General features: G+C 38.0%; 2 protein-coding genes across 2 annotated transcripts in view; one reads left to right on the plus strand and one right to left on the minus strand.

Annotated features, from left to right (window-relative positions):
- The window catches only part of SNW1 (SNW domain containing 1), a 32,695-nt gene extending 12,051 nt beyond the window's left edge, over positions 1–20,644 (minus strand). The window contains exons 1-8 of the mRNA XM_019427336.2: positions 20,540–20,644; positions 15,806–15,959; positions 12,116–12,277; positions 3,671–3,766; positions 3,470–3,576; positions 2,424–2,528; positions 1,203–1,272; positions 448–513 (exon numbers count right to left, since the gene is read on the minus strand). Of these exons, the coding sequence (XP_019282881.1) occupies positions 448–513; positions 1,203–1,272; positions 2,424–2,528; positions 3,470–3,576; positions 3,671–3,766; positions 12,116–12,277; positions 15,806–15,959; positions 20,540–20,553 (774 nt within the window). The 5' untranslated portion in view covers positions 20,554–20,644. The remainder of the gene's footprint in view (positions 1–447; positions 514–1,202; positions 1,273–2,423; positions 2,529–3,469; positions 3,577–3,670; positions 3,767–12,115; positions 12,278–15,805; positions 15,960–20,539) is intronic.
- A 53-nt stretch (positions 20,645–20,697) lies between these two features.
- Positions 20,698–27,636, plus strand: part of ADCK1 (aarF domain containing kinase 1) — a 150,245-nt gene continuing 143,306 nt past the window's right edge. The window contains exon 1 of the mRNA XM_053889657.1: positions 20,698–20,813. The gene's annotated coding sequence lies outside the window, so the exon portion shown is untranslated. The remainder of the gene's footprint in view (positions 20,814–27,636) is intronic.

Genomic DNA, 27,636 nt, shown 5'->3' on the forward strand with positions numbered 1-27,636 from the left:
TTAAAAAGCTTATGCATACATTCTTATAAACAGAAAAAAAATGTTTGAAACTTAAAGCACTGCATATATCCAAACAATTACTCTTTTTTGTCATATTATTAAACTGATTTCTTTCAGAAATAATTTTAGATATCAATTCCAGTTTTCTAAAGAAGACTATCATTCATTGATATGTCACTTTAATTTACCTATTTCTTTTCTATAAGCTTCTGATACCTACAATTCACTAAAAGAATCTACATAGTATTCATGTGACTGGCATACTATATTTCTATTACATTACAAAAAAAAAAAAAAAGTCACATAAGTTGGGTGTTCCTTTTTGAAAACATTCAGCTAAGTGAGATGGTGAGGATTTAATGAAACTTTTTCAGGCTGAACATCTTTCCTGAGTGTTTTCCAGTAGGTTCTAAAAGTAGGAGACTGATTTTATGACAACTTCATTACCTTTGCATTTTTCCAGTTTGAAATACAAGGAGGAATCTTCCACTCTTGTTGTTCCTTCACAGTCATCTGAGTTGACAAAAGAACAGAAAAAGAGACATTTTTAGATTTATAGTCTAGCTAAAAACCCAAGCGCAATGTTTCTCTTCAAAGATAGTTCAATATACACTGACATATGAATGAATGTAGTCCAAGGCCAAAGTTCCATTTGTTTGGTAGCACTATATACTATGTTCCTTCACCATGGATTCTAGTAGTAACTTTAATATAAAAAAATGGAAAATAATCTATACATTATTTTTGACTATTATAAATGGTTAGTATTTTTCCATATTTAAAGTGACATGACTCCTCTGAGATGAAAACTTGTTCTTTTAGTTGGATAATAAATCATATCTAAAAAATGCCACTCAGATTATCAGGGGCTTATTAATCCCAGGCACTTACTTCTTATAACTATGATAATATTCTGCTTGTCAAATAGCAGACACTGTTCATTCCATTAATAGCAGGGGTTAGGCTAACAACAAGAAAACTAATAGCTAACATTTCACATACGTTCTCTTACACACTCTGGAACCACCTACAAATTATAGCCCTGAGTGGCTCCCCATTTGATCTTGAAAGATAACTTAAAAAAGTAGTGAGTGTGGCAAAATGTACCTGTATAGGCACCTAGACTTTGTTCTATGGAAGGTTATTTATAAAATTAATGATCATGAATACAAAAAAAGATGTTAGACTACAGCAAAGATTACCTTCCGGCTAGGGGAATGCATGACAGGTGCAGGAGGAGAAGGTGGTCCTCGGGGAATTTTCTTATTAATCCTGAAGGATAAAATCAAAGCAAAACCAGAGAGTGTTACACAGTTTTCCATTTTAGCTAATATGTCTCAAGTCTCCCCCTCCCATTTTTATAAAGCTTCAAATATATAAAAAAAGAGAGTGTATAATATATGCCCATCTATCATATATCAGTCACTGAGCTTCGACAACTGTTAAACATAGCCAACCTTGTCATCGTCATTACCCACCTTCATCTCCACAGTATCATTATCATTTCATAGAGTAATATACTTTTAGTAGGCTCCACATCCAACATGGGGCTCGAATTCACAACACCAAGATCAAGTCACATGCTCTACCAACTGAGCCAGCCAGGCACCCCCACTTTTTTTCTTCTTTTTAAGTAAGTTTTTTTAAATAACAGGTACACCTGACATACAATTAACTATAAATATTTAAATGAACAGTTTAAGTTTGACACAAATATACACCTGTGAAACCATCATCACAATCAAGATGGCGAACACACTCATCACCTCCAAGTTTCTGCATGCTCCTTGCCTATCCTTCTTATTCCTCCCCCCTGCTCTCTCTACTCCCCTCCTTCACCATAGGCACTGATCTACCTCCTGTCACCTCAGATTAGTTTGCATTTTCTGGAGTTTTATAAAAATAGAATCATACAGAATGTATTTGTTTTTGTCTGGCTTCTTTCACTCAGCATAATTATTCTGAGCTTCATTCATGTTATTTCATGTATTAAGTTTATTCTTTTTTATTTATTCCATTTTAATATTGATAGTATTCCATGTATAGATGTTCCACAATTTATTTATCCACTCACTTACTGATGGACATTTGGGACATTTTTCTCCTCTGGTATCTTTTTTAAGAATAGAGGTTTATTCTTTTTTTTTAAATTTTTTAAAATCTTTATTATTTTTGAGAGAGAGAGAGAAAGAGAGAGAGAGAGAGAGAGAGAGAGAGAGAGAATGAGCAGGGGAGGGGCAGAAAGAGAGGGAGACACAGAATCCGAAGCAGGCTCCAGGCTCCTAGCTGGTAGCACAGAGCCCAATGCGGGGCTCAAACCCACGAACTGTGAGATCATGACCTGAGCCGAAGTCGGACGCTTAACTGACTGAGCCACCCAGGCACCCCGAATAGAGGTTTATTCTTACAGGCCACCTACTTACTTGAACCGTGGAGGCTCCATTGGATCTTTCTGCATTTCCACCATCCGAATAACTCTCTGTTTAGCTCCAGAGTTGAAAGCCACTCCTTGTTGAGATGGTGTATATCTGAAGAATGCAGATGAAACTAAAGGTGTAACTAGTTCAAGCTCAATGGGTTATTTCCTTCTGTTATAATCCTAGGTTAGACTATATTGTCAATTCCTTTCACAAAGTATTAATAGAAAATTACAAAATATTTAGGTAGATAGCAATGGAGGTAAGAGAACAGCAATTATGAGTTATAAGCAAAATGTGAACTAGAGTCATATTGGTTTGCAAACAATCCATCCTTGTCCATTTTCCACCACAGAAGGCATGGTGTTCAATTTCACAGGTAAGAGGTCTAGAAAATGGTACCTATTTTGTCAGTCTGCGTTTGAGGAAGAAACACCCCATAATATTTCAGCAGGCAACTTAGAATTAGTAGTTCCTGACTAATCATGGGTTGTAAAACAGAGAAGAATAATAGTAGCAGCCCTATAAGCTCTGAATTTTCCTATACATGTGAATCATCTCTCTACACAAAGATTTAGTTGAATGAAATCCCTCACAATTTATAAGTATTATAAAGATGACTATTATTATATAAATGATATTAGTACATTACTATTATTCTATTATTACATGTTATATAACTATTATATAATGAATTATGACATTACCAATATACTAATATTATATCATTATGAAAATATTATATAAATATATGATGCTTATTATATATAAATGGGAAACTAAAATAGTATTTGTGGTTTGGGTCACATGCTGTAATTAACTGTTAATTTCTAAAAACAAAAAATATATTTTAAGAACAACATAATAGTTAATATCTTCAAAAATATCTTAAAAAATTCTGCTTTCAAGAGTCTGCAGAATCAACAGACTTTAAGTCATTATTCAAAAAATTGCTTGTCTAATTGTGACTAAGTAGGATAGTGAAGGAATACCAGGACCCCCAACCCCAATCTAGTCCAACATGAAAGTAAGACTTCCAGGCAAGATCATACCGGATATACTGAGCAGGAGCCAGTTTATCAGCTGCTCGGACTGGCATGGCTGCAGCAACCTTCTGTGATACAGATTTTTCTAAGGCTACCCTTGTCTTTTCTGTTATCTGAAATAAGAAACACCGCAACGAGTGGTCTGGAAGCTAATAAAGACGTCAAAAGCCATCTAAAATAATTATATATGTATCAATGCCCAGTTACCTCTTTAATGGCTTCCTCATCAGGTCTTTGCAGGTCTGGGTCATCTGCATTCATGACTTCCTTGGGAACCAGGTCAGTGTACTTGCTATAAATGACCTAAAATGTTCAAACACAAGCAGGATCAAGAAAAGCAGAGAATGAGAAGAAGCAACCTCATTAAGTCATTTCAGAAGTCAGCACACTTATAAATTTAGGACACAGATTTTGTCTTTTAGATTTTAAAACCAAGGAAGCTTAAAATATATACACAAATTACTGCCCCAGCTATATAAGTTAATAATTTTCCTTTGACCTCATGCATTTAAATTATTTGAGATCTTCTAATCAAGTCAGTATCCAAATACATTGTGCCAACAAAATCTTATGCATCAGTGATCCCTATTTTTGAGACTCACTAAGACTTGAAATTAATGATGATATAAATTGCCTATTGCACCATTATCTTGGATTACAAACTCATCAGAATTTAAGTCAGGTTACCAAATAATTTCCAAATTCACTGGGCCTGGAAGATTTCATTGACCTCACCCTACTTAATAATGTTTGTCTTTTCTGACAGCAATTCTATTCACAGACTAAGTAATGAACACGTGTCATGGTCAAAAAACCCAGAACACTTCTTCTGGGGGGGGGGGGGAGTAAAAATATATTCTACATATACCACTTATATTCATTATCCAAATTTACAAAGGCCAGAATTTTTACTGGGCTCCCCAAGTCTCTATGAAGCTGACACTGATGTAGTAGGCCCCTGACAAATAGAGTATCACTTACTTTTGTGCCCACCTATACCTTTCAAATACTTTCATAAAAACTTACATGGCAGGCTTTATTGAAAAAAAGAAGTACTGAGAATTTAGCAAATAAACAGCATTCTAGATTTTGCTGCTTTATTAGGGAATTTTTGATACACATCTAAAGAACAACTAATGATTATAAAAGAAAACCCAATTCTCAGGTACTTGAGACCTTCAAAAATTACTACTATAAGCCAGAGTCTTCTATCAATAACTGCATTCTACCAGGACATTCCTTAAAAATAGCTTAAAGGAAATGCTGGCTATTCTTAATTTCTTATTCCAAATGGCAGAGCAAAAAACACTTCATAGCCTATAAGACCTGACCTGGCTTTGCCTACACCTTTAATCTCCCCCATACCTCTTGCTTCCTCATTTATTATGCTTCAATCACATCAGCTCTTTGTTTTTTTGTTTGTTTGTTTTAAACACAACATGCCATTCCCAAATTCTGGGCCTTAAATAGTGTTGTTCTTAGTTCTTCACATGAGTTCTCAACCTCTGAGTCTCAGTTCAAAGGTCATGACTGTACTTATGAGTCCTCCCCTGACTACCCTAAGCAGCAACCCCTCCTCATCCCATCACTTAGTGTCACAGCACTGTTTACTGTCTTCAAAGCATTGCTCACAGTATGAAATTATTTTCCATTTTGTCATGTATTCTATTAAAGTAATAATAATAGCTGAAATTTATTAAGCACTTATTTTGTGCCACTATTCTTTAGCTTTATATATATAATTGAATTTGTGTATCAACCCTGAGGTATGCATATGCACAATGATTACACCTATATTATTGATGAGGAATGTTTTATATAAGCTGTGGATTTCCCAGAAAAAACTATCTCATGACTATAGACTAATCCTTCAGCTTGTTTTTCTCAGGAATGAGACAAAGGATCAGGCAAGAAAAGTATAGATCGTTTACCACAAAACATAACCACTGATATGTGAGCTGTAGTGTCACCATCCTCTCAGTGTTCATTTGGAAGGGACCTAAAGCTCACTCTGGGGAGAAGAGTAAGGCTCCATACATTAACATCACACAGCTAGTAATGACCTTAAAAATCTTATTTCTTTTCAAGATGGAAACATCTATGCCACTTGAGTTTAAAATTACATATCAATACTCTAGAAAATAGTATCTAGACTATGAAGAGTTAATTACTTTTACACAGCAATCATTACAGGAAAGGATTCTAAGTAAATGGCTCCCTGGTAGTCATATAAGCTCAACATAAAGTCTCAATACTAATTTAGCATACAAGAGCCATTTGCTGCTTCTTATTTGGGTATTCCAAAGTTAATAACCCTTTAAATGAGCATCAGTAAGATTCTAGCATCTCACAAAGCTGAGTGAAGGACATCTGAAGAGCAAGATTCCTCCATGGTAATTAACTATAAAACCTCAAATTTTTATTGCCTGAGAACCAAATGTGCTGAAGAAACTCAGAATATCCCAGGAGGCAAAGGGGCTGGGGAGGGTTATCTGAAAAATACAATATACTCCAGAAGGTAAGAAGAGCACAAATGGGCTCTGTGAACAAGATAAAGCAATAAATCATCTGTGAAACTTTTTTTTTATTACTGAAAACTGGCAAAGGACCAGATTGACCTGACTGGATAAATCTGTCAACATACTCACCATTTTGAAGGCAGAAAGAAAACACTATCTTTAGGCTTAGCTAGTTTGGGAAATCATGAACAAGGTAATATATGATTTATCTTGGGGTCAGTTTAAAGTTGCTGGGAGTTATTTGTTTGGGGGGAAAATGTTGAAGGCATTCTTTTAGGTAATATCATATATGTAACATTTGCTATGCAAATATTTCAGAAGGAAAAATGTAAACACCAAGGCTTTTTATTGATGTACCACTCAAATCACAATTGGAAAAAAAAGAACATTTTAGTTCCATCAAAATTTAATTCAAGAAAATTTTTTTCCCTCCAATTTTGTATTACTGTAAGTCTTGTCAATACAGTATTTATTTTACATGTAGAGAGATCTAGGGCCTAGACTTATCCCTTGAAATCTTGCCTTTTTCTTAATCTCTTATACCTAGAGCTAGCATTTACCATTCTTGACCTTTCACTATTAATATTTCAGTGATAACTTTCTGGTTTCTGAAGAAAACCAGATCCCGCTGATATAAATCAGAAATCTTTACACTGTAATGCAAATTCAATAATCCAATAAACTATTTTCGTCCTATGTCAAAGACTCTGAAAATCAAGCCTCCTGAATGATAATGAATTTTTAAAGACCCATTTTGTACATTTAGCAGCCAATTCCTACTTCTAAAACTGGAAAATCAGTGGTTTTAAAACAGGGCACTGCTGCCACCCCCAAGGCTCTACAGGTATTTAATAGGTAGTGGCAGTTAAATTAAACATTATACAACGCACAAGACGGTCCCGAACAATCAAGTGTCCTCTCTTCCAAACGCATTTGCCAAAGTGTACTCAGTTAATGTTGAATTAAATGCATTCAAAAACTTCGTGCATTAATCCATCCACTTTTTAAAAAATTAAAATACTTATTTATTAAATTTGTGTAAGAAATTCAAGTGTATATTCCAGGGCATAATGTCCAGCAAGGAAATACATTCACCAGAAACAGTATGAGAACAGTCCAAGTACTCACTCTGTTCACTATCTTTCTTCTCAATTCATTCGGTACCCTGCTCATTTTTTAAAAAATCTTCATTCTGTGTATGCATGTACACACACGCATGTGTATGTGTTCAGAGACATTATGTTTTTAGAGTAGTTTCAGGTTCACAGCAAAATTAAGAGTAAGACACAGAGATTTCCTATATACATCCTGCCCCTACACATGCATAGCTTCCTCCATTAGGGTCAGGGTTAGTATGAACCTCTGAGTGGTGCCTCTATAAACTACTAGTTTTGGATTCATTCCTAGTGGTTGAATTATAGACAAACATGTAATGCTTTCAGTGTATAAAGAAACATTACTTTAGAGACCTTATTTGGCCAGAATACTGAAATCTAAAAATAAATAGTTATAACATTTCTACTCTACTTTCTTTTTCTTTTTTTAATGTTTTATTTATTTTTTGCGGGGGAGGGGCAGAGACAGAGGAGGAGACACAGAATCCGAAGCAGGCTCCAGGCTCAGAACTGTCAGCACAGAGCCTGATGCGGGGCTCAAACCCACAAACCGTGAGAACATGACCTGAGCAGAAGTCAGACACTTAACTGACTGAGCCACCCAGGCACTCCCTCCACTCTACTTTCAAAACAAAATAATCACCAGTATACATGGTTCTTAGAGAAAGAAAAAACTTTCAGACACTTCCTAGACGTGACAGAAAACTGTTGGTTTCCAGTCTTGAAATTTAATGCAAAATGGGCTACAACTGTGTGTCATTCAAAATTAGTCAACCTGCCAATGCCAAACTGTTGTCCCAAAGTGTTCTTTTTCCTAACCAATGAGAGAGGAAAGGCAGCATGTACCAATAAAGAATAATGACTATTCCAAAGAAGGAGAGATGTACCAAAACAAAGGCAAGTGAAGCCTAGTGAAGGCCTCCACAGCACAGGGCATATTTCCAGTATATGTCCTGTTGTATAGGGACCTGTTCTTCCTTTTGCAGGAGTGGACTATGCTTCCCTACTGGCTCAGGAGAAGTGGTTTTCTGTTATTCAATGAAAACTGCTATCACTCCTCAAACAAATCGCTGATGAAAGTCTGTGTGTCAAGCTGTCAGGCACTAAATTAGGTGCCAAGGAGGAAATCTAAAGATATAATCTCTGTCCTCAAAGAGCTTATGGTCAAATGACATAGATAGTAGTGAACTGATAAATAGAACAAAATGTGATGACTGCTAAGATAAACAGGGAAGAGGAAGGAAGGATACTCCATCTGGTCAGGGAAGATTAGGAAGAGTTTTCCGAAACAATGAAGAGTGAGCTGTGATTTGAAAGCAACAGAATTTAGGGACAGCTGGGTGGCTCAGTCGGTTAAGCATCCAAGTTCAGCTCACGTCATGATCTCACAGTTCGTTAGTCTGAGGCCCACAACAGGTTCTCTGCTCTCAGCACAGAGCCCGCTTTAAATCCTGTGCCCCTCTCTCTCTGCCTCTCCCCTGCTTGTGCTCTCTTTCTCTCTCAAAAATAAATAAACATTAAGAAAAAAAAAAGCAACAGAATTTAGTCAAAGAATAGGGGGAGAGCTTTCCCACACACAGGAGGACATCCATGGGAAGTTCCCAGGGTAAGAGAGAATGTGCCATATTAGGGGAGCTGCAAGAATTCCTTGTGGCAGATCTTTACAGAAAATGTCTGCAAGTTTCTTCTTCTTTTTTCCTTTTTTAAAGACTTTTTATTATTTTTAAGTCATCTCTACACCCAACGTGGGGGCTCAAACTCACAACCCTGAGATCATGAGTCGCATGCTCCACTGACTGAGCCAGCTGGGTGCCCTGAAAATTTTTTCTTAACAACCACATAACAGTGGCGATTATTTTGTACTGAAAATAAAAAGAATGGCTAAAACTGGACTGTTTACTTTTGGATTTAACTTTTCTGGTCATGAAAGTTGAGGCTAGGCTAGAAAGATAAGGAAGGGACCAAGTATACCATAAGGAGCTTGGCTGGTTCTTACCCTAAAGGCTATGGAAACATTTTTTTTTTTTTAACGTTTATTTATTTTTGAGACAGAGAGAGACAGAGCATGAACGGGAGACGGTCAGAGAGAGAGAGGGAGACACAGAATCGGAAACAGGCTCCAGGCTCTGAGCCATCAGCCCAGAGCCCAACGCGGGGCTCGAACTCACGGACGGTGAGATCGTGACCTGAGCTGAAGTTGGACGCTCAACCAACTGAGCCACCCAGGCGCCCCTATGGAAACATTTTAAGTGTGCACACTTGTGTGTGTATACTGGGGGGAGAGAGAGAAAGCTAAACATATAAACAAGGATGAGTTTGTTTTTCTAAACAGGCAAAACAAATGCAAAGGAGGTGGTTTCAGACTCTGCTGCGGTAAATAAAGCAAGAAGTGATAAGGGCCTGAACTAAGTAGCAGAGAAGGGCATATACTTGAGAAGTGTTAAGGAAGAAGATAAATCACAATGACTAACAGTTGGAAGGCCTGAAGGAAACACAAAAGAATGGAATGACTGCTCAGCAAAGGCTTTTTAGAGAACTATAGCATTATGTGTCACATCTCACATTTGAATAACCTTTGACTCAGTAAGTTCACATAAGTATTTATTTTACGCAAATATTCATGTGCAAAAAGGTATTTGTATATGGACCTTGAATAAAGTACTCTCTGAAAACTAAAAAATTGAAATCTGAAAACTAAAAAATGCTTAAAAAAAACTTAGGGCACAAACACACCTGGAATTCTATATAGATTTTTAAAAAATAAAGCAGACCTATATATACTAATAAAAACCTTCAAAACATACTAAATTAAAAAAAGCTATGAAAGTTATGAATATTTAAATCTCATTCATGTAAAAAAAGATATGTGTGTGTGTGTGTGTGTGTGTATTAAAGTGGGAATATATATATACATCAATATCTAAATCCATAACAAAGGTCTGGAAAGATACGTATTATTATAGTAGTGGTACTTACCTATGAGTAGGCACTACATACATACTTATGTACTGTTGATATCTTCTACCATAAGAATTTATTATTAGTGTATCTTTTTTAAATCAACAAAATAGTGGGGGGAAAAATAACTCCCAGGCTTTTAGCATAGTCATTCAGGAAGATATCACTGCCAATCACTGAGTTAGAGAATAGAGAAGGTAGATTAAGTGGAAAATTATGAATTTAGGTTTGGATTTGATGAGTGATGTTTTGAGAAAATCTAATAGAGCTGTCCTTGCGGATAGTAAGATATAAGGACCTACAGCTCAGGGAAGAAAACTCGGCTGGAGACATAGATCTAACAGTCATCAACATGAGTGGCAATTTTAGCCAAGGGAATAAATTAGATTAGTCAAAGAGATGATGTTGTGAGAAAAGCCTTAGAGATCTTTGCCAGAGTTTATCTCCACAGACTGGTTGAGGTGAGGTTGTATTACAGTGAAATGAAGAATGAAAGGGAAGTGAAGAAGTAGAACAGATAACAAGCAAAAAGCTTGAAGGAAAATGGAGAAAACTAGGTGAAAATTTGGTGGTAGCTACAGGGAGCCTTCAGGGTAGTCAGGGAAAAACTTTTCTTTCAAAAGATGATAAAAGCAAGCATATTTAAAAGCTAACAGAAAGGAGCCAGTAGAAGAAGGGGAGGTGGAAGTCATGGTTGAGAAGAGTAAAGAAAAAGCGAGGCTGTAAAGGAGAGGGGGAGGAATGAAATCCAGGATACGCTACAGCACACCTGGCAAGATTAGGTTTAGACCGAAGACATTTCTCATAGAGACAAAAGGAAAAGTCAAGACACAAAGCCAAGTGCAGGATAAAGAAAGCAGACAATTTTCTTCCACTAGTCGTTATGTGCAAACAGATGTCACCTGTAAGCTGACAGGGGACGGAGAGGAGTAGGAGTTAAAGCTTGGAGGAACACCAAGGGAGCGCAGTCTAAACCTGAGACATAGATTTGCATGACTGGGTAACTGTTTTCCCCAAGAACCCAGCACCCATGATGCAGAAGTAGAGGATGGGGTCATTACTGCAATTTTAGAGGGTAAAATGAAAACATTTAGGGAAGAGAAAGAGGCAAAGGACAAGTACTGAAGGCCCTCAACTATTTTTCGCAACATCTTCAATTCTAAAGAGATCTTTACCTATGTGTGGAGTACTTATTTACGAGGGAAAAAACTAGGTCTTCTCTTAAAAACAGTTCCTTGGCTCTGAGCGTAGCTGCTCTGTGAGGAGATTATTTTAAGTAAATTTTATTTTTGGTCTTTGGATTACCTGTAAGCAGGCCATCAAAAATATGGACAGCAAGTGCCAGTTTTATACTTAGGGAGAAAAAAGTTTAATTCATTACATTCAAGTGAATTATTAAAATAATTAAATATCTATGTAAGTACTTTGTAAGTATATGAGACAGAATTAGAAGACTATAAACAAATCTAAATTTTGATTTTTTGTGTTTTAGGGTGCTAGAATTATAGATTTTTAGCAATTTTCTAGCATTTAAAAAATGTTAGTACTATAAAAGAACTTAAAACAATTTAACAATTTCAAATTGCTTTTATTTATTTTTTAATGTTTATTTTTTGAGAGAGAGAGGGAGAGAGTGAGCAAGCGAGTGAGAGAGGGAGGGCATGAGCAGGGGAGAGGGAGACACAGAATCTAAAGCAGGCTCCAGTCTCTGACTGTGAGCACAGAGCCAGACATGGGACTTGAACCCATGAACTATGAGAGCATGACCTGAGCCAAAGTTGGAGGCCTAACCGACTAAGCCACCCAGGCACCCTCAAATTGTTTTTAAAATGCTAAACAAATAAGTGAAAACCCTAAGTATATATAAGCTATCATCAATTTGGGAGATTTGAAATGAAAAAGTCATTGCTGTTATGAAGTCATAATACACTGTTCATATAATCATGAAGTCATATTTTCAGTTAGCCTAAGTACTAACTGCTACTCATTGCTACTTTTAACAAAGCTAAATGGCCAGATACGTATTTATCAATAGAGGGAAAAATCAACGAGAGGATTACCTTGTCTTTTGACTGTCCCTGCCGAGCAATTGCATCATATTTAATTTTTCCTTCAGCATCCACCTGAATGGCCAGCGCATTTGACATTTTTTTCTTTCGTCCCATATCCAGTGGATACTGGGCCACATGGATCTCTGGAAAAGCACCGCCATCTCCAAAATCCTACATATTAAAAAGGAAAGAAATAAAAAGAATACTTAATAATTTGAGGTTCAAGATATATTCATTCATTCATCAAATAATTATTGAGCCCTTGTTATAGTAGATGCTAAGAGATACAGCAGTAAAGAAACAGAGGTCGCTGGTCTTGTACAGTGTACATTCCAGTGGGCAAAGATGTAAAAAGCCTAATCTTTGGCTTGTAATAAATGCCTTGAAAATATAATGGGACTACAAAGAAAATCTACTTTCCTTTTTTTTAAGCTTATTGATTTATTTTTGAGAGAGGAGAGAGAATCCCAAGCAGGCTCTGCCCTGTCAACACAGAGCACTACTATGCAGGGCTCGAATCATGAACTGTGAGATCATGATCTGAGCTGAAATCAAGAGTCAGACACTTAACTGACCGACCCACCCAAGTGCCCTAGAAAGTCTACTTTTGATACTGCGGCTAGGACAGCCTTTGTGAAGAGGTAATGTGAGTTAAAGCTAAATAATGAGAAATCAGGTATGAGAAGATCTGAGGGAAGCATTTTTTAGGTAAAGCAAGTAGCATGAAGGTACTGCTATAAGAACAAGCTTGGGATGTCCTTGGAAACAAGTGTCCAGTGAGGCTGGAGCTTACCGGGACAGAGGAGCAGACACATAGGTGATAACCTTGCACGGGCAGACAAACACCAGATCATGAAAGGGCTTCTAGACCATGGCAAAGATTTTTATATACATGACAGGATGAAATTAAGTAGAACGTTTAGGACAAAGAAAAGATTTTTAGTTTTAGCATACATAATGTTCTTAGTGAGGCAAAGGTCAAGGTATAACAGGGCAGAAATGTAAAGAATTTTTTCTCGGAACCAGATTTTAATAACATATTTATTCATGTTCCAGGAGAAGCAAATAAATAGAAAGGAAGGCTCTAGAAATGAGTTCACCACATTTCTAATGGTGATGATATGCAATTACTTAGAAGACTAAGACTTCTCAAGTAGCACAAGCTAAGTAACATCTGTTGATGAAGTTTAACATTACAAAAAAGGTAGATGGTCAAATAAACATATGAATGTTAAATACAATTTTTAAATAGCTTTGTTAAACTTAGTAATATTTGCTTAGGAATTATATTGTACACTCAACAATCCACACTCATTTAATTCCTGTATTTCAACAATCATACTTTCATATGGAAAAAATTCAAGTTTAGCAACATTAAGTGATTTTCCCAAGATGTCCTGCATAGGCAGGACTTGAACTCAGATCTTTTGACTCCAAAAAACTGTATTTTCTACTGAACTAAAATTCTTTCCTTTTTAGCTCTAAAAAGGGCAAATCAATACTACTAAAAAATGATAGGAAAAAACATTAAAATTAATCATTTAGAGGGGGTTTGATGAAAAATTTTATGTAAATAACTACTTTTATAAGACCTCCTCCTTCAAGAAATATTCCATTAGATCCTGGATATGTGATTTCCTAGATACAATATACTGACTTGCTAAAGAAAAATTTTGACATTTCTAAAAACAAACAATAAAGCTGAGGGAGACATTTCTTATGAATTCGGCAGAAAATAGTTAAAATATTCCCAAGAAAGGTGCTACCTGTAGCCAGGACATCAATCTGACATATGCTCAGATCTGCTGGGGTTCTTCAACTATAATAAGTACTTCAGACTGTGGATGTGGCATTATGCGGTCATTAGGCTTGCCAGAAAATCATAGCTTTTACTCTGAACACTAGAACAAAATGCTTTCTCCACAGAACGTTCACTCCCCTCAAGAAGCATTCACAGTCTTTCCAGACTGGCTGGCCATTTTGGTTTGATTTTCAAATAAACTGTTCTGTTCTGCCAAGATGTATGAAACCTTTAGTCAAGTAAGATTTTAAAAAGTACCTGAATGTCATAATGCTAAAATGGAAGCCTAATCTTTGGATGAGGTTTCTGTTGTATGTAAAATGATGTCTGCTACCCCCACTCTGTAATCTATTGAGAGGCAAACGAAGAATATCTATAATCCCTCAAGGGACACATTATCCTTCTATCAGATAATGTCAATCACTACCTTTTTGCCCCAGATAAGAGGGCATTCCAGCCCCCTTGATAATCTTCTTTTGCCCCACATCTCACAAATTACACTATCAGTGAAAACAAAAGTAACAACAAAAAACCCTTAGTAATTTTAGTAAGACTGGCTTTCACACATTAGAATTAATAAGGACTAGAGGACAGCTAAGGGAAAAAAACAAGGAAACTTTTTAAAAGACATGATCTAGTTGGAAGTTTGTCTTTTAGGCTCTATCGAGTGTTCTGGTAGGCAGGGGGAATGCCAAGCATGGGAGAGGCTGAGAATAGAGACAACAACAAATTTCAGTCCAATGAATACTTAGTTCACCATGATCTGCACTTGGAGGCATACGAAAAAAAGTTGAGGGCACAATCCCTTCACATTTGTAAGGTAAAAATCACAACCATAAAAGGACAGAATGTAACAGAGTGATAAAATGAAAATAATTGTGTACAAACATGAATGGTATAGGCACAAAGATTTTTAATAGGGTAGGCACATTCCTTGGGAAGTGGAAGAGAGAAATTTGCAGGAGTCAGGATGAATACTGAGAGACAGAGAAGAAAAAGGCTTGATCAAAGAGGAAGTAGTCTTGGGGAGGCAAAATAGTTGTCTCAAATGTTTGCTTTTCTCCCTAGATGAAAAAGGTGGTCAAGCATGGGAAGACTACCCTGGAATTAGGGAAAAGAATATGTATTGATCTGCTCTAAAGGATACAGAGTAATTAGGAAGATAGGTACTACCAAAGAAGTTTGTTTTTTGGAAATAAGCTAGAAATATAAAAAGATCATTTCAGAGTCTTCTTTCTCCCTCACTGCCTCCAAATCAACCATCAAATTCTTTTATACCTTCTAAAATATTTATCTAATATGTATATTAGACATATATTAATATTCTCAAATTGAAGACAAGAAAACTGATAAAGAGGGGCAGAATCTTCCCAGTGTCACACAAATAGTAAGCAGCATAGCTATGATGCAAAAACACTTATTTTCACTTATTCTGTTAAACTTCTCGCCCATGCTCTTTCCAATATACTTGACAAGAAGGAAATCAGAAATAGAAATGCTGCTGGAGTTTTCCCTGGAGGAAGGCTGTCTCTTCAGGGTTACGTGGCATTGTGTATGTGGGGAGAAGGGAGGGAAAGGCACCCGAACATGAACTCTTCTTTTCATTTTCTCCTTACTTTCCCATTATTTTCCATATGCAGTAATCCCTGGATTTATAGAGAGTATGCTAATTTCTTTTGTACATGTTTAATAGTTGGACATAAGAAGAGACAAGCAGGTACAATTCTCTTATGATCACAAAGAAGTGGTAATAAGCCAGAAGAAAAAGATCAATCCTCTAAAAGGAGTATATGTCTTAGGAACTCACGACCAGGATTTCTAGCATATTGGCATTCATGTGCAGAGGTTCTAGGGTATTTTACAAGGGTATTATAATAAACGTTAACACAATTATTTACCTCTAATAACCGAGGTATCCAGCCTTTCCGGTACCCGTATGGAGGAGGTTCTCTTCGGGAGGAGACCAGTGAGGTCTGTCGTGATCTCTGAGATCTTGCCTTTTCTTCAGCCTCAAGCTGGTCCTGAGATAGCTGAGTAGGTGCAGGTAAAAAGCTATAAGCAAAGATAATAAAAGTCAGATTAAAAAAAAACTCCTACATTTGATCATTGCAATTTGGCCATCAGAGACTATTTTACCATAATACTTTTTCCCTTAAGCAAAAAAGCAAACATTTCAATGATTCATGGCAGTATTTAATATCAGTCATTTTACTTTGCCTGGAAAGAAATAAACGCTCAGAGACATACAGTAAAAACATTTGACTAAGATGCAGGCAAATGATGCCCATAATAAAAAACTAACAGATATTTCATATAATAAACTACTCAGTGGTTATGCTTCCACATTTCTTTTCTTGTAACAAGCAAGAAAACATTCTCAATTACCCAGGGGCCAACTGTCCAGTATATGGTGTCTTAGTGCCTTTACTACTTTTATACTCCTTATTTTTAACTACTTTACTCTTATTCTTCTTACTTTTAACTATTTTAATGTCAACGACAACAACAAAAAAAATAATAAGGATTAGCACTGAATGTAACAAAGAGGTGCATAAAAGAAAGAAAACACAAGTTGCATATATGAGTGTGTTTTCCCAAAGGTATCTAATTTAGAATGCAATTTAAAACTTGAGAGGTCAAAGATTCAAAGGAGAAATTCTAAAGACATAGTTTGTCATTCTTTAATCACAGCAGCCTTTTTACCAAGCTATTCTTAACAACTTTCAAGTATGATAAATGTTATTATAGAGATACCCCAAAGTATCACAGAAAGATTCCAGTAAATTGATATGTTTAATGGAAAAGTTAGGGTTCCTTTGTGATTCTTGGCGACTAAGCATATTTGGATAAGCAGAACTTATTTATTCAAAATATTTATTGATCACTTGGGTGCAGGTACTGTGCTATGTAAGCAATGAGACTATAAGAGAGAGGTTACAGCCTTGCAGAGGAGAGACAATCAAATGCTTACACAATTCCCTAATTACAAATTGTATCAAACGATGAAGGAAAAGTGTACAGTGCTATGACGGTATACATCAGAGGGTTCTAATCCAGTCCAGAATGTCAGGAGTGTGACAGCTAAGAGCTCAGAGTTCAAATCCAACCTATGCCAGGTAGTAACCCAGATAAGTTACTTATCTCTCTGAACCTCTGTTTTCTCATCTGTAATGACAGATCAAAAGACCACCTACGTCACAGAGTTGCTCTAAGTAGTAAATGTGAAAATCTATGACCCCCTTGGCACAGTGTCTAAATACTCATCAATGCATATTGTTCCATACATACTTGATTATGCGGAGCCATTCCGTGATTCCACCAATTTGGATCAGTTGCGCCCCACTCATGCTCCCACAAGACACTCTGTGTGCCACTACTATAACATTTATCTTACTGTATCACAATCATCTACTCATTTACCTCTTTCTCTCGCCAGACTGAGCAACTTGCAGGAATCATGGCTTCTGCTTCGTTTCATCCCTAACTCTCTAGGCACTGTCCAGCTCACAGCGAGGGCTACTTATATGTTTGCAGAACTAAATTCACTCTGCCCTTTGCACTCACCATCTTTATGTCACTACAATCTTATTGCCCTTCCTTTTGCCATCTCAAGATCTTTACATTTGCTATTCCATCTACCATAAAATGCTCCATTTATTAAGAACATTCTTTCCTGTAGTGCTTTTATGGAAAACTCTTTCCTAGATCATTCATTCATTCATTCATTCATTTTAAAAGATTTTGTTTAAAAAAATTTTTTTAATGTTTTTATTTATTTTTGAAGGAGAGAGAGAGACAGAGCATGAGCGGGGAAGGAGCAGAGAGAGAGGGAGACATAGAATTTGAAGCAGGCTCCAGGCTCTAAGCTGTCAGCACAGAGCCCGATGCGGGGCTCGAACTCACGAACTGTGAGATCATGACCTGAGCCGAAGTCGGACGCTTAACCGACTGAGCCACCCAGGTGCCCCTAAAGATTTTATTTTTAAGTAATCTCCACACCCAATGTGGGGCTTGAACTTACAACCCTGAGACCAAGAGTCTCAAGCTGTACCAAGTGGGCCAGCCACACACCCCTCCTAGATCTTTTAGTCCTTGCTTCTTAGCGTTCTTGTCTTCTCATTTATACCTCTCCACAGCTGTTTTCTGACCACCTTGTCCAAAACAGGACCCCACTCCACATTTTGAGTCACTCTTTGTCCTTTCATTTTTATTTCTAGTAATTCCTATCTGAAATTGTATTGATTTGTTTACTCATATATAGTCTATCTCTCCTAGAATGTAAGCTCTTTGAAAATAAGGAGTTTGCAACACTGATTTAATACTGTAAAACCAGCACTAGAATAGTGCCTGGCACATGGTAGATCCTCAACAAATATGTACTAACTGAAGGATGGATGAATGGATGAACGGAGCCAAAAGTTTTGGGTTTCTACCATACTTATTTTCAGTATACCATGTATATCCAGTACATAGAAAGCATACAAAGACAGTTCCAAAGAAGCTACAATATTTACTTATTTTACTCTTCTCTTTACCTTCTGCTGGAGGAACTGGTCACTAAAATGATCAAAAGGCAGGCAGCCTGTCAAAGTGGAGAATTCAGACAATCCAATAAACAGGTTACCTGGCCTGGATTAGGGTCTGAACATACTCTAGCCTTCCAGAGGGTCTTAAATTTGCAGTTCCTTGTAAAGGATGACATTCCTACAAAGAGGCACACTCCTGCAGTAGCAGGGTAGGGGAAAGGGGTACAGAGTGGGCTGCATATGCAGGCCGAAAGGCTACTTCAGTGGTTCTCAACTGGGGGGCAAAATATTTACAATGCAGGCGTATGATAATACCTAGATACATACAATTCATTAAGATTGTCAAGACTTGGGGGTAGAGAATGGGGGTAGTATCACTGGCATCTAGTGGGAGGAAGCCAAAGATATTGATAAACATCTTACTATACACAGGACAGCCCCATACCAGAATGAATTATCCAGCCCAAAATGTCAATAGTGCTAGTGTTGAGACAACTTAGTCTACCCTCCCCCTTTACTAAATAAAGCATACTAAATGCAAGTGATGTTATTAGACACATAACCTTAAATATACTTGAATTTAGAAAACTTAATCAGTAGGACTTTCAGTCTTTAGTAACAATAACTGGTGACACCAAGACTATAACATATCAGTTCCGTCAAGTCTCTGCTGTTAAGAATCCTTGGTAGATCTTGGAGATAAATAACACTTCACCTGGAAACTTGAGACCACCTCTAAAAATCAAATTAGTCAGAACTCAACAAAATCAGAACACTATGTAGTCCCCAAGACTAGTCATTTGAAGACTGCACCCTGTCACTGCAATTTTAAGCACACAATACCCACGACATGTTATTTTTCCTGTGTGTCCTTTTCAAATTCCAGCTTTTCCACAAAACCTTTACTCGTAACTCTAGTAATCTTTGCCACTGTGCCTCCCACCTGGAGGTGCACTCAAAAGTCTGCTGTTTGTAACATTTACTAAAGAAAACTCCCAGTCCATTCAACTCATTTCATCTCATTCTTTTTGCACTTAAGGTTAGTACTACACAAGCGAGCATTTGTGTGCCCTTACTTCTTTCATATGTGTATGCCTTGTACCCCCATCTTCCCTGAAAAGACTGTTAGATTTCCTTTTGTATATACACAACCGCCAGGATAAAGCAAGGAACCCAAACCTAATTCCCCCAAGAATTTTCTGCTTAAAATTTTAGGATTCATCAGCCAGGAAAATTAAATAGAAGGAGAATCAAATGTGTTTAGAGAACTCAAGCTTATGTCCTAAAATAATTACTTTCTTTACGACGAACTTAGACAACTCAACTTTTCCTGCTTGCATTCGCATGGAAAGTTTTTCCGCTTAGATGGGGCAGCAAGGTCGCACACCAGTAGTAGTTACGTAACTCCTCGGAATCTCCCACTTAAACATATTTTTCTCAAAGGCGGGGACCACTTTATATGCGGTTACCAAGGCAACCGGGAACAGCAAAAATCTGAAGCGGTTCTATCTACGGAAGAAATTCTAAGGTCCAAAGTTATAGTGCAGAGCAGCGACGCCTTATTAGCACGCAGCGGCCACTACAGTAGCTAATTTAAAATCTCTGTCCAGCACCGGGCCCGCTTTTTTCAAGAATCCTTGTTTCGGGACAGAGACGAGACTTCGGCAGACCCACCACCGTTAAGCCGGGCAGTCACCTCCCGCCGCTTCACTCCGCCCAAATAAGCTACTGCTCTCCACATTCCCACCGTGCCCGCGCAAGCCGCGGACCGGACGGAGAGCTCGCCACATCCCCAAGATGTTCAAGCGAAAAACACGTGCGACTCCTTGCCATCGGAGACTGAAAAACTATTCACCACGCCGAAGCTTTCGGCTCTAATCGGGGTGGGAGCGGGGGGGTACTCAACCCGGGAAACCGCTCAGGAAAGACCCCAGCTTCGCTGAGGCCTAGTCGCCCCGGAGGCCGGCAAGAGGGCCTAGCCGTGGTCGCGGCCCACGTCGCTCTGTGCCCTGAGCCAGGTCACCGCCCGGAGACAGTGGGCAGAGAAATGAAAAAGGTGGGTACTCCCAGACCCTTCCGTATCGAGGACCCCAATCAACAACCCACCTGGTGAGCGCCATCTTCTTCCGCTTCTTCCAGCGCGAGCGACAGCACCGCGGGGCGGGTCTTTCCCCTTGACGAGAAGTGGAGAGGAAGAAGCACGCGATACGCAAGCGCCTCAGCCGAAAGGCCTTCTGGGATTTGTAGTTCTTTGGACAAGAGTACGCTTTGGTTCTGTCCTAACCAGACCGACTGGTTATTAACGGGATGAGGGCTTCATTTAAGAAAGGCAGATGTACACTGTGACATGATGCAGCGTTCCCTAGGCAAAATAACGAAGGTGAGAGATGCCCTTTAAACTGCTTTATTTTATTCCCCACTGAGTCTCATTCCCCATGTAGGGAGGGATCCCAAATACAAGAGTATCCCGGGAACAGCAACGTTAAATAAAAGGGTGACAGGGTTTTAAAACAATAGGAAATTGTGGGACCGTCGAATGGAGAGTTTTAGGACGCTCTAAAAACATTCACACCCGAAACTTTTCTTTCCACACCCCGCCCCCAAAATACTCTACTGGGAAGATAGTGTGATCCTTGGTTAAGTTACCTTTACAACACTTCCTTTGTATACTATGTATGTTTGTGTTTTAGGTAGTTTATATGTTTCACTTAGATTATGGATTAAATATAATATTTGATGAACTGATAGGATAAATGAAATCTGCTTACAAATATTGGAGAAAGGGAAGTGGGTAGAGTACAGATGAAATGAGAATAGCCATTTTTGATCACTGTTCAAGCTGGATAATGGGGAAATGGATGTTCGTTATACTCATATATTGGACATTTTCCATGATAAAAAGTAGATACAATCTTTTAGTTGCAGCATAGCACACATACAGAGAGGTGCATACACTGTAAATGTGCAGCTTTTTGAATTTTCCTGAACCAAACACACTACTTTGAACAGAAGCAGCAACATCCCCTACCCAGGATGAATCAATTTCTGGTGTGACAAGATGTTATAGGCTAATCTAGTACTTTTTCTGCCCCAGACTTGGAATCAGTCATTTCTCCAAGGAGCCCTCCTTTAAGTAGGAAAGTGATATTTAGAGAAGACAATCAAGATGCTACAAATATTCATGGTTACTGGGTTGATTATTGTTTGTAAGACTTTTTAATTGGCAAAACTAAAACATTTAGATATACACACATATTTTTTGAGAAAATGCATCATGCATTGATATTAATATTTCTGGGGCAAACTTAGGATTTCACAGATTTTGCTTAACTTTGATTTTATATGCATATCTCTTCTGAAAATCTTGGTACCTATTGGCATTAACATAATTACATTTGGCAATAATGGCAATGACATAATCAATTAACATAATTGCTTCATCCTACTGTATTTATGAAATAGTTTCAGAATAACAGTACTAATATGATTACTTATTGAAACTTAATAGTTTCTGATTTTTTTTTCAATTCTTTTTGCCCTTAGAGTATATCTCTCTAGGCATGTATAGTCAAATTGCACGTCTTTAAAGTGACTTGGGGCAGGGTGTGCCTGGTTGGCTCAATTGGTAGAGCATGTGGCTCTTGACCTCAGGATTGTAAATCTTAGTCACATGTTGGGTGTAGAGATTTTTTAAAAAAAGAAAGGAAGAAAGTAAGAGACTTGGAATAGTTCCTCTCCGTGGGACTATGCCACTAACTTGATAGTTTTATTTCTTTTTGCTTTGGATTCTTAGGAGTTGCTTAAAAAAAAAAAAAGTTTTGTGAAACAGTTACATCGTTTCAAAGCCAAAATTTACCAAGGTGGTACATTTAGAAAAGTCTAGGTTCTTTCCCTGACTCTTCTGTCATTTTCCCTTCCTCTCCTTATAGATAACGTTTAAAAATTTTTTATGGTTTATCTTTACATTTAAAAATAGACACAAATACATATATATTTGTATGCTCCTTTTCCTTTCCTAGACATATGGTAGATACCATACACACTTTTTTCTACCTTGCCTTTATTCCATTTATTGTATCGTGGAGATCACTCCTTTGCAGTATATGGAAATCACATTGGAAATTTTGAGCAGAGAAAACACATGATCTGATTTATGTTTTAAGAAGATCATTATGACTGCTGTGTTGAAAGTGGACTCCAAGAAGCAAGAAAGGAAACAGGGAGACCAGTTGGGTGGCTTTTGTGATAATTCAGGAATAGATGCTGATGGTTTAGGGAGGGAGGTAGTGGTAGAGATGGCAAGAAGAGATTGGAATCTGGATCTATTTTGAAGGTAGAACGAACAAATTTTAATAGAATTGATGTGAAATATGAAAGAATAATCACGGATGGCTCTGAGGGTTTATGTTTGAGAAATTAGAGGGATGGAGTTGCTATTTACTATGATGGTAAACTGCAAGAGAGTCATATTTGTGGGAGATCAGGAGTTTGGTTTTGAACATCTTACATTTGAAATGACTGTTAGATATAGATAGCCAAGTAAAACTGTCAAGTAAGTAGTTGTATATACAAGTTTGAAGTGTAGGGGAAAAGGTCTGGGCTGGAGACCTTTGTGAGTATAGATGGTATGTAAATTTATGATACCAGATGAGATTATCTAGAAACTGTAGCTACAGAAGAGAAATTTTTCAAGGACAGCCTTCTGGAGTGAATTCCCATATTTGGAGATTGGAGAGATGAGAAACCAGTAAAAGAGACTGAAAAAGAATGGGCAGAAGTTTGATCAATAGAATCAATGAAGAGGAAGCATCCCTCTATCTTTTGGATCAGAAACTATAAGATTGAGTTGCCAGTATTTATCTATCCTGGCATATAGCAAGACCCTGTGACAGGAAAGAATGAGGCCACCATGCAAAAACAAGGAGACCAGAAGGGTAAAGAGACGGGAAGAGAGATGTTGAGACCTCTGACAACATCATGGAAGTTCCTGGATCCAGCAGTGCCTGAAGACCACACCATCCTGAACTTAAAAAAAAAAAAAAAATTATTTAAGTAATCTCTACACCCAACATGAGGCTCAGACTCACACCCCCAAGATCAAGAGTCACGCTCTTCTCTGACTGAGCCAGCCAGGTGTCCCACCGTCCTGAATTTTTTAAATTAAGTGAGCCAATAAATTATTTTGTTGGCTTAAGCTAGTTTGAATTGATTCTCTATCATTAGCAATGAAAAGGACTTTATACAATGTTTGTTTTCTGTGCTCCAGTAATACTTGTTCTTCCCCCAGTCTTAACATTTATCATACTTGATAGATTTTGATGGTTTACTTTACTGCAAAGAAGATTGAATCTCTCTCCTCATCTGTGCCTGAACAATGTTGGGCAAGTCCTCAACCCCTCAATGGATATAGACTCTTTATCTGTAAAAGCATAGAGTGGGCCCAGATAATATCAAAGATCTCTTTTAGTGTCAATATCCTTTTATTCTTGGTACTTTATTCTGTTGTTTTTTTTTTTTTAATAGTAAACTCTGTGCAGTATGGGGCTTGAACTTACGACCCTGAGATTAAGAGTTGCATATTATATTGACTGAGGCAGGTACCTACTTTTTTCCAGTTTTTAAACTTCTAGATAAAGAGTTTTAGGGGTGCCTGGGTGGCTCAGTTGGTTAAGCGTCCAACTTCAGCTCAGGTCATAATCTCACAGTTCATGAGTTCGAGCCCCATGTTGGGCTCTGTGCTGACATCTCAGAGCCTGGAGCCTGCTTCGGATTCTGTGTCTCCCTCTCTTTCTGCCCCTCCCTTTCTCATACTCTCTCTCTCTCTCTCTCTCTCTCTCTCTTAAAAATAAACAAACATTAAACAAAATTTTTTTTAGGGGCACCTGGGTGGCTCAGTCAGTTGAGCATCCGATATTGGCTCAGGGCATGATCTCACGGTTTGTGAGTTCAAGCCACACATCGGGCTCACTGTTGTCAGCCTATCAGCACAGAGCCCACTTCAGATCCTCTGTCCCCCTCTCTCTGCCCCTCCCCAGCTTGCACTCTCCTCCCAAAATAAATAAATATTAAAAAAAAAGTCTGACTTCGGCTTCGGTCATGATCTCATTGTTGGTGGGTTCGAGCCCGGCGTCAGGCTCTGTATTGACAGCTCAGAGCCTGGAGCCAGCATCGGATTCTATGTCTCCCTCTCTCTCTGCCCCTCCCCCTGCTCACATTCTCTCTCTCTCTCTTAAAAATTAAACATTTTTTTTGTGTTAATTTGCTATTCTATGAACTGTTAATACACATAACTTTGATGAATCTGAAAGGCATCATGCTGAGTGAAAGAAGCCAATCTTAAAAACATATATTAAAGTTGGCCCTTGAACAATGCAAGGATTAATTAGAGACATCAACCCTCCATGCAGTCAAAAATCCTTATCTAAATTTGAATCCCTGAAAACCTAACTACTATTACTTAAAATAAGATAAAATAACTTAAGGGGCTCCTGGGTTACTCAGTCGGTTAAGCATTCAACTTTTGATTTCAGCTCAGGTCATGACTGCACGGTTTGTGGGTCTGAGCTGCACATCAGGGCTTGCGATTCTGCTTGGGATTCTTTCTCCCTTCTCTCTCTCTGCTCCTCCCCTGCTCTCTCTCTCTCTCTCTCAAAATAAATAAAAATAAACTTAAAAAAAGATTTAAAAAAGATAAAGTAACTTAAAACTTACAATATGGTGAACTAGAAAAAAGAAAATGTTATTAAGAAAATCATAAGAGAAGATACACTTACAGTACTGTATTGTATTTTCAAAAGTCCACGTATAAGTGGACCGTGTGATTTAAACCCATGTTGTTCAAGGGTTAACTGTATAGAATTCCATGCAGTTATTCTTGAAAAGATAAAACTCAAGTGACAGAGAGTGGTTGCCAGGAGTTAAGGGTGGGGGACAGATGTGACCCCCACAAGGAAGTTTTTTTGGGTGATGGAATTGTTTTGTATTCTGATTGTGATGGTGGTTACATGCATCTATACATGTGTTAAAATTCATAGGACTGTATACCAAAAAAGTCAGTTTTACTGAATGAGAATTAAAAAAAAAAAAAAAAAAAAAAAGCCTGGTCTAGCTCTAATGACCCTGTTAGAAAAGAAATGGAAAATGTATTAATTTTCTTCTTTTTTTAATGTTTATTCACTTTTGAGAGAGAGAGTGAGCAAGGGAGGAGCAGAGAGAGAGGGTGATAGCGAATCTGAAGGGGGCTGTACACTTATAGCAGTGAGCCCAATGCGGGGCTTGAACTCATGAACCGTTAGATCATGACCTGAGCTGAAGTCAGACGCTCAACCTACTGAGCCACCCAGGCTCCCCTGTGTTCATTTTCTATTGTTATGTAACAAATTATCACAAACTTAGTGATTTAAAACAACACCCTTCGTTAGCTCACATTTCTGTAGTTCAGAAGGCTGGCACAGCATGATTGGGTTCTCTGCCCTGGGTATCATAGGCTGAAATCACAATATTGGCCAGGCTGGATTCTCATCAGGCTGAGGTTCTGTAAGAAAGCCCATTCACAAGTGCATTCTTGTTGTTGGCAAAATTTCGTTTCTTGCAGTTGTAAGATTGAGGTGCCTGTTTTGTTGTGTGCTGTCAGTGGGGCTGACTCTCACCTCCTGCTGGCAACTCTCAGGTCCTTCCCACCATGGACATTTGCTTTCTTTCAGGCCAGCTGGGGCACATCTCTCCAACTTTCTCTTCTGCCGCCAGGTGGAGGAAACTGTCTGCTTTTAAAGGGCTCGTTGATTAGGTCAGGCCGATCCAGATAATCTCTTTATTATAAAGTCAACCTAGGAGCACCTGGATGGCTTAGTTGGTTAAACATCCAACTCTTAATTTCGGCTCAGGTCATGATCTCACTGTTGTGTGTTCCCCTTTAGGCTCTGCATGGACAGTGCAGAGCCTGCTTGGGATTCTCTCTCTCCCTCTCTCTCTCTCTCTGCCCCTCTCCCACTGGTTCTCTCTCTCTCTTTCTATCAAAATAAATAAAGCTTTTTTAAAAAAAGTCAGCATTAAAAAAAAAAGTCAACTTTGCCATATAACCACATAATCAGGGGACAGTTGTCTCATATTAACAGCCCCAGAGATTATGCTGGGCATGTACCTAAGGGGTGGGCAGGGAGGAGATCTTGGGATAGATCTTAGAATCTTGTCTGTCACAGCATGTAAGCCAAAAGGAAAAAAAAAAAACAAAACAAAACAACTATTTTGGTAAATGCAGGATTATCGATCACATTGTGTAATGTAACAAGCACAGTAGGAGTCTGAAGATATAAATTCAGGCTATAGCTTCACCAATAAACTGTGTTATCATGGTCTATGTGACATGGACTAGGAGTGAACGGTGTAGAAACAATTCTTGAGGCTTTACGGTGCAAAAGGCATTTTTATGAAAGCATGGAGACAGGACCCGAGGGCAGGAAGAACTGCATTGGGATTGTGAGGAATGATTGATTGTATACTTTTAAGTTGGGGGGGGGGGCGAGGGCGAGTAGAGATAAAGGAAATTTCTGATGAGATTTTTATATGTTAAAGAAGACTTACGGGATCCTGGAGGTCTGGCTATAGTCAAACTGAGCTTGCTTTCTGCCTCTAGCAAAACATTAACATTAAGGCAGTTGTGAGTTCCTTGAGGAATGTCATACTCTGCCTGTCTTAATAATTTATCAGTGGGCTACAAGTAGTAAGGATATTTAATTTTATCTACATTTCTTTTGCCATTGTTCTCCTCATCAGTCAAGATGCTTCTCTGGGCCCCGATTTTATTAAACTTAATATGCTGATCGTGTTACATGCTGTACATCTATCATGGAGTGTTTAATTGAGGTAGTGCAGATGAATATGTTTTACTCAACTCTAAAGCGCTATGTAAATATATTAGTTATTACTGTTAATATTTTGGTTGACATTGATCTGCTTTAACCTCTGCTCCAGGAATGTATTATTTCTAGAAAGAGTATAAAAGAGCAGCAAATTAGACAAGGTCCCAGAAGCCAAGATCAAGGAGCTTAGATTTAATTCAGCAGGTGATTTGGAGCTGAAGGAGGGCTAAAATAGAGGGCCGGGTCACAGAAACTGGCAATAAAGACAGTTCTTAAGTCCGAGTGGGTTTCTATGGTGATGAGAGACAAAGGAGGCCACTGAGGACAAGGTTAAAGTAATTAACA

This window comes from Panthera pardus, unplaced genomic scaffold (genome assembly GCF_024362965.1).
Source record: "Panthera pardus isolate Hobbes unplaced genomic scaffold, ASM2436296v1 HiC_scaffold_24, whole genome shotgun sequence".
Taxonomy (NCBI): Eukaryota; Metazoa; Chordata; class Mammalia; order Carnivora; family Felidae; genus Panthera; species Panthera pardus.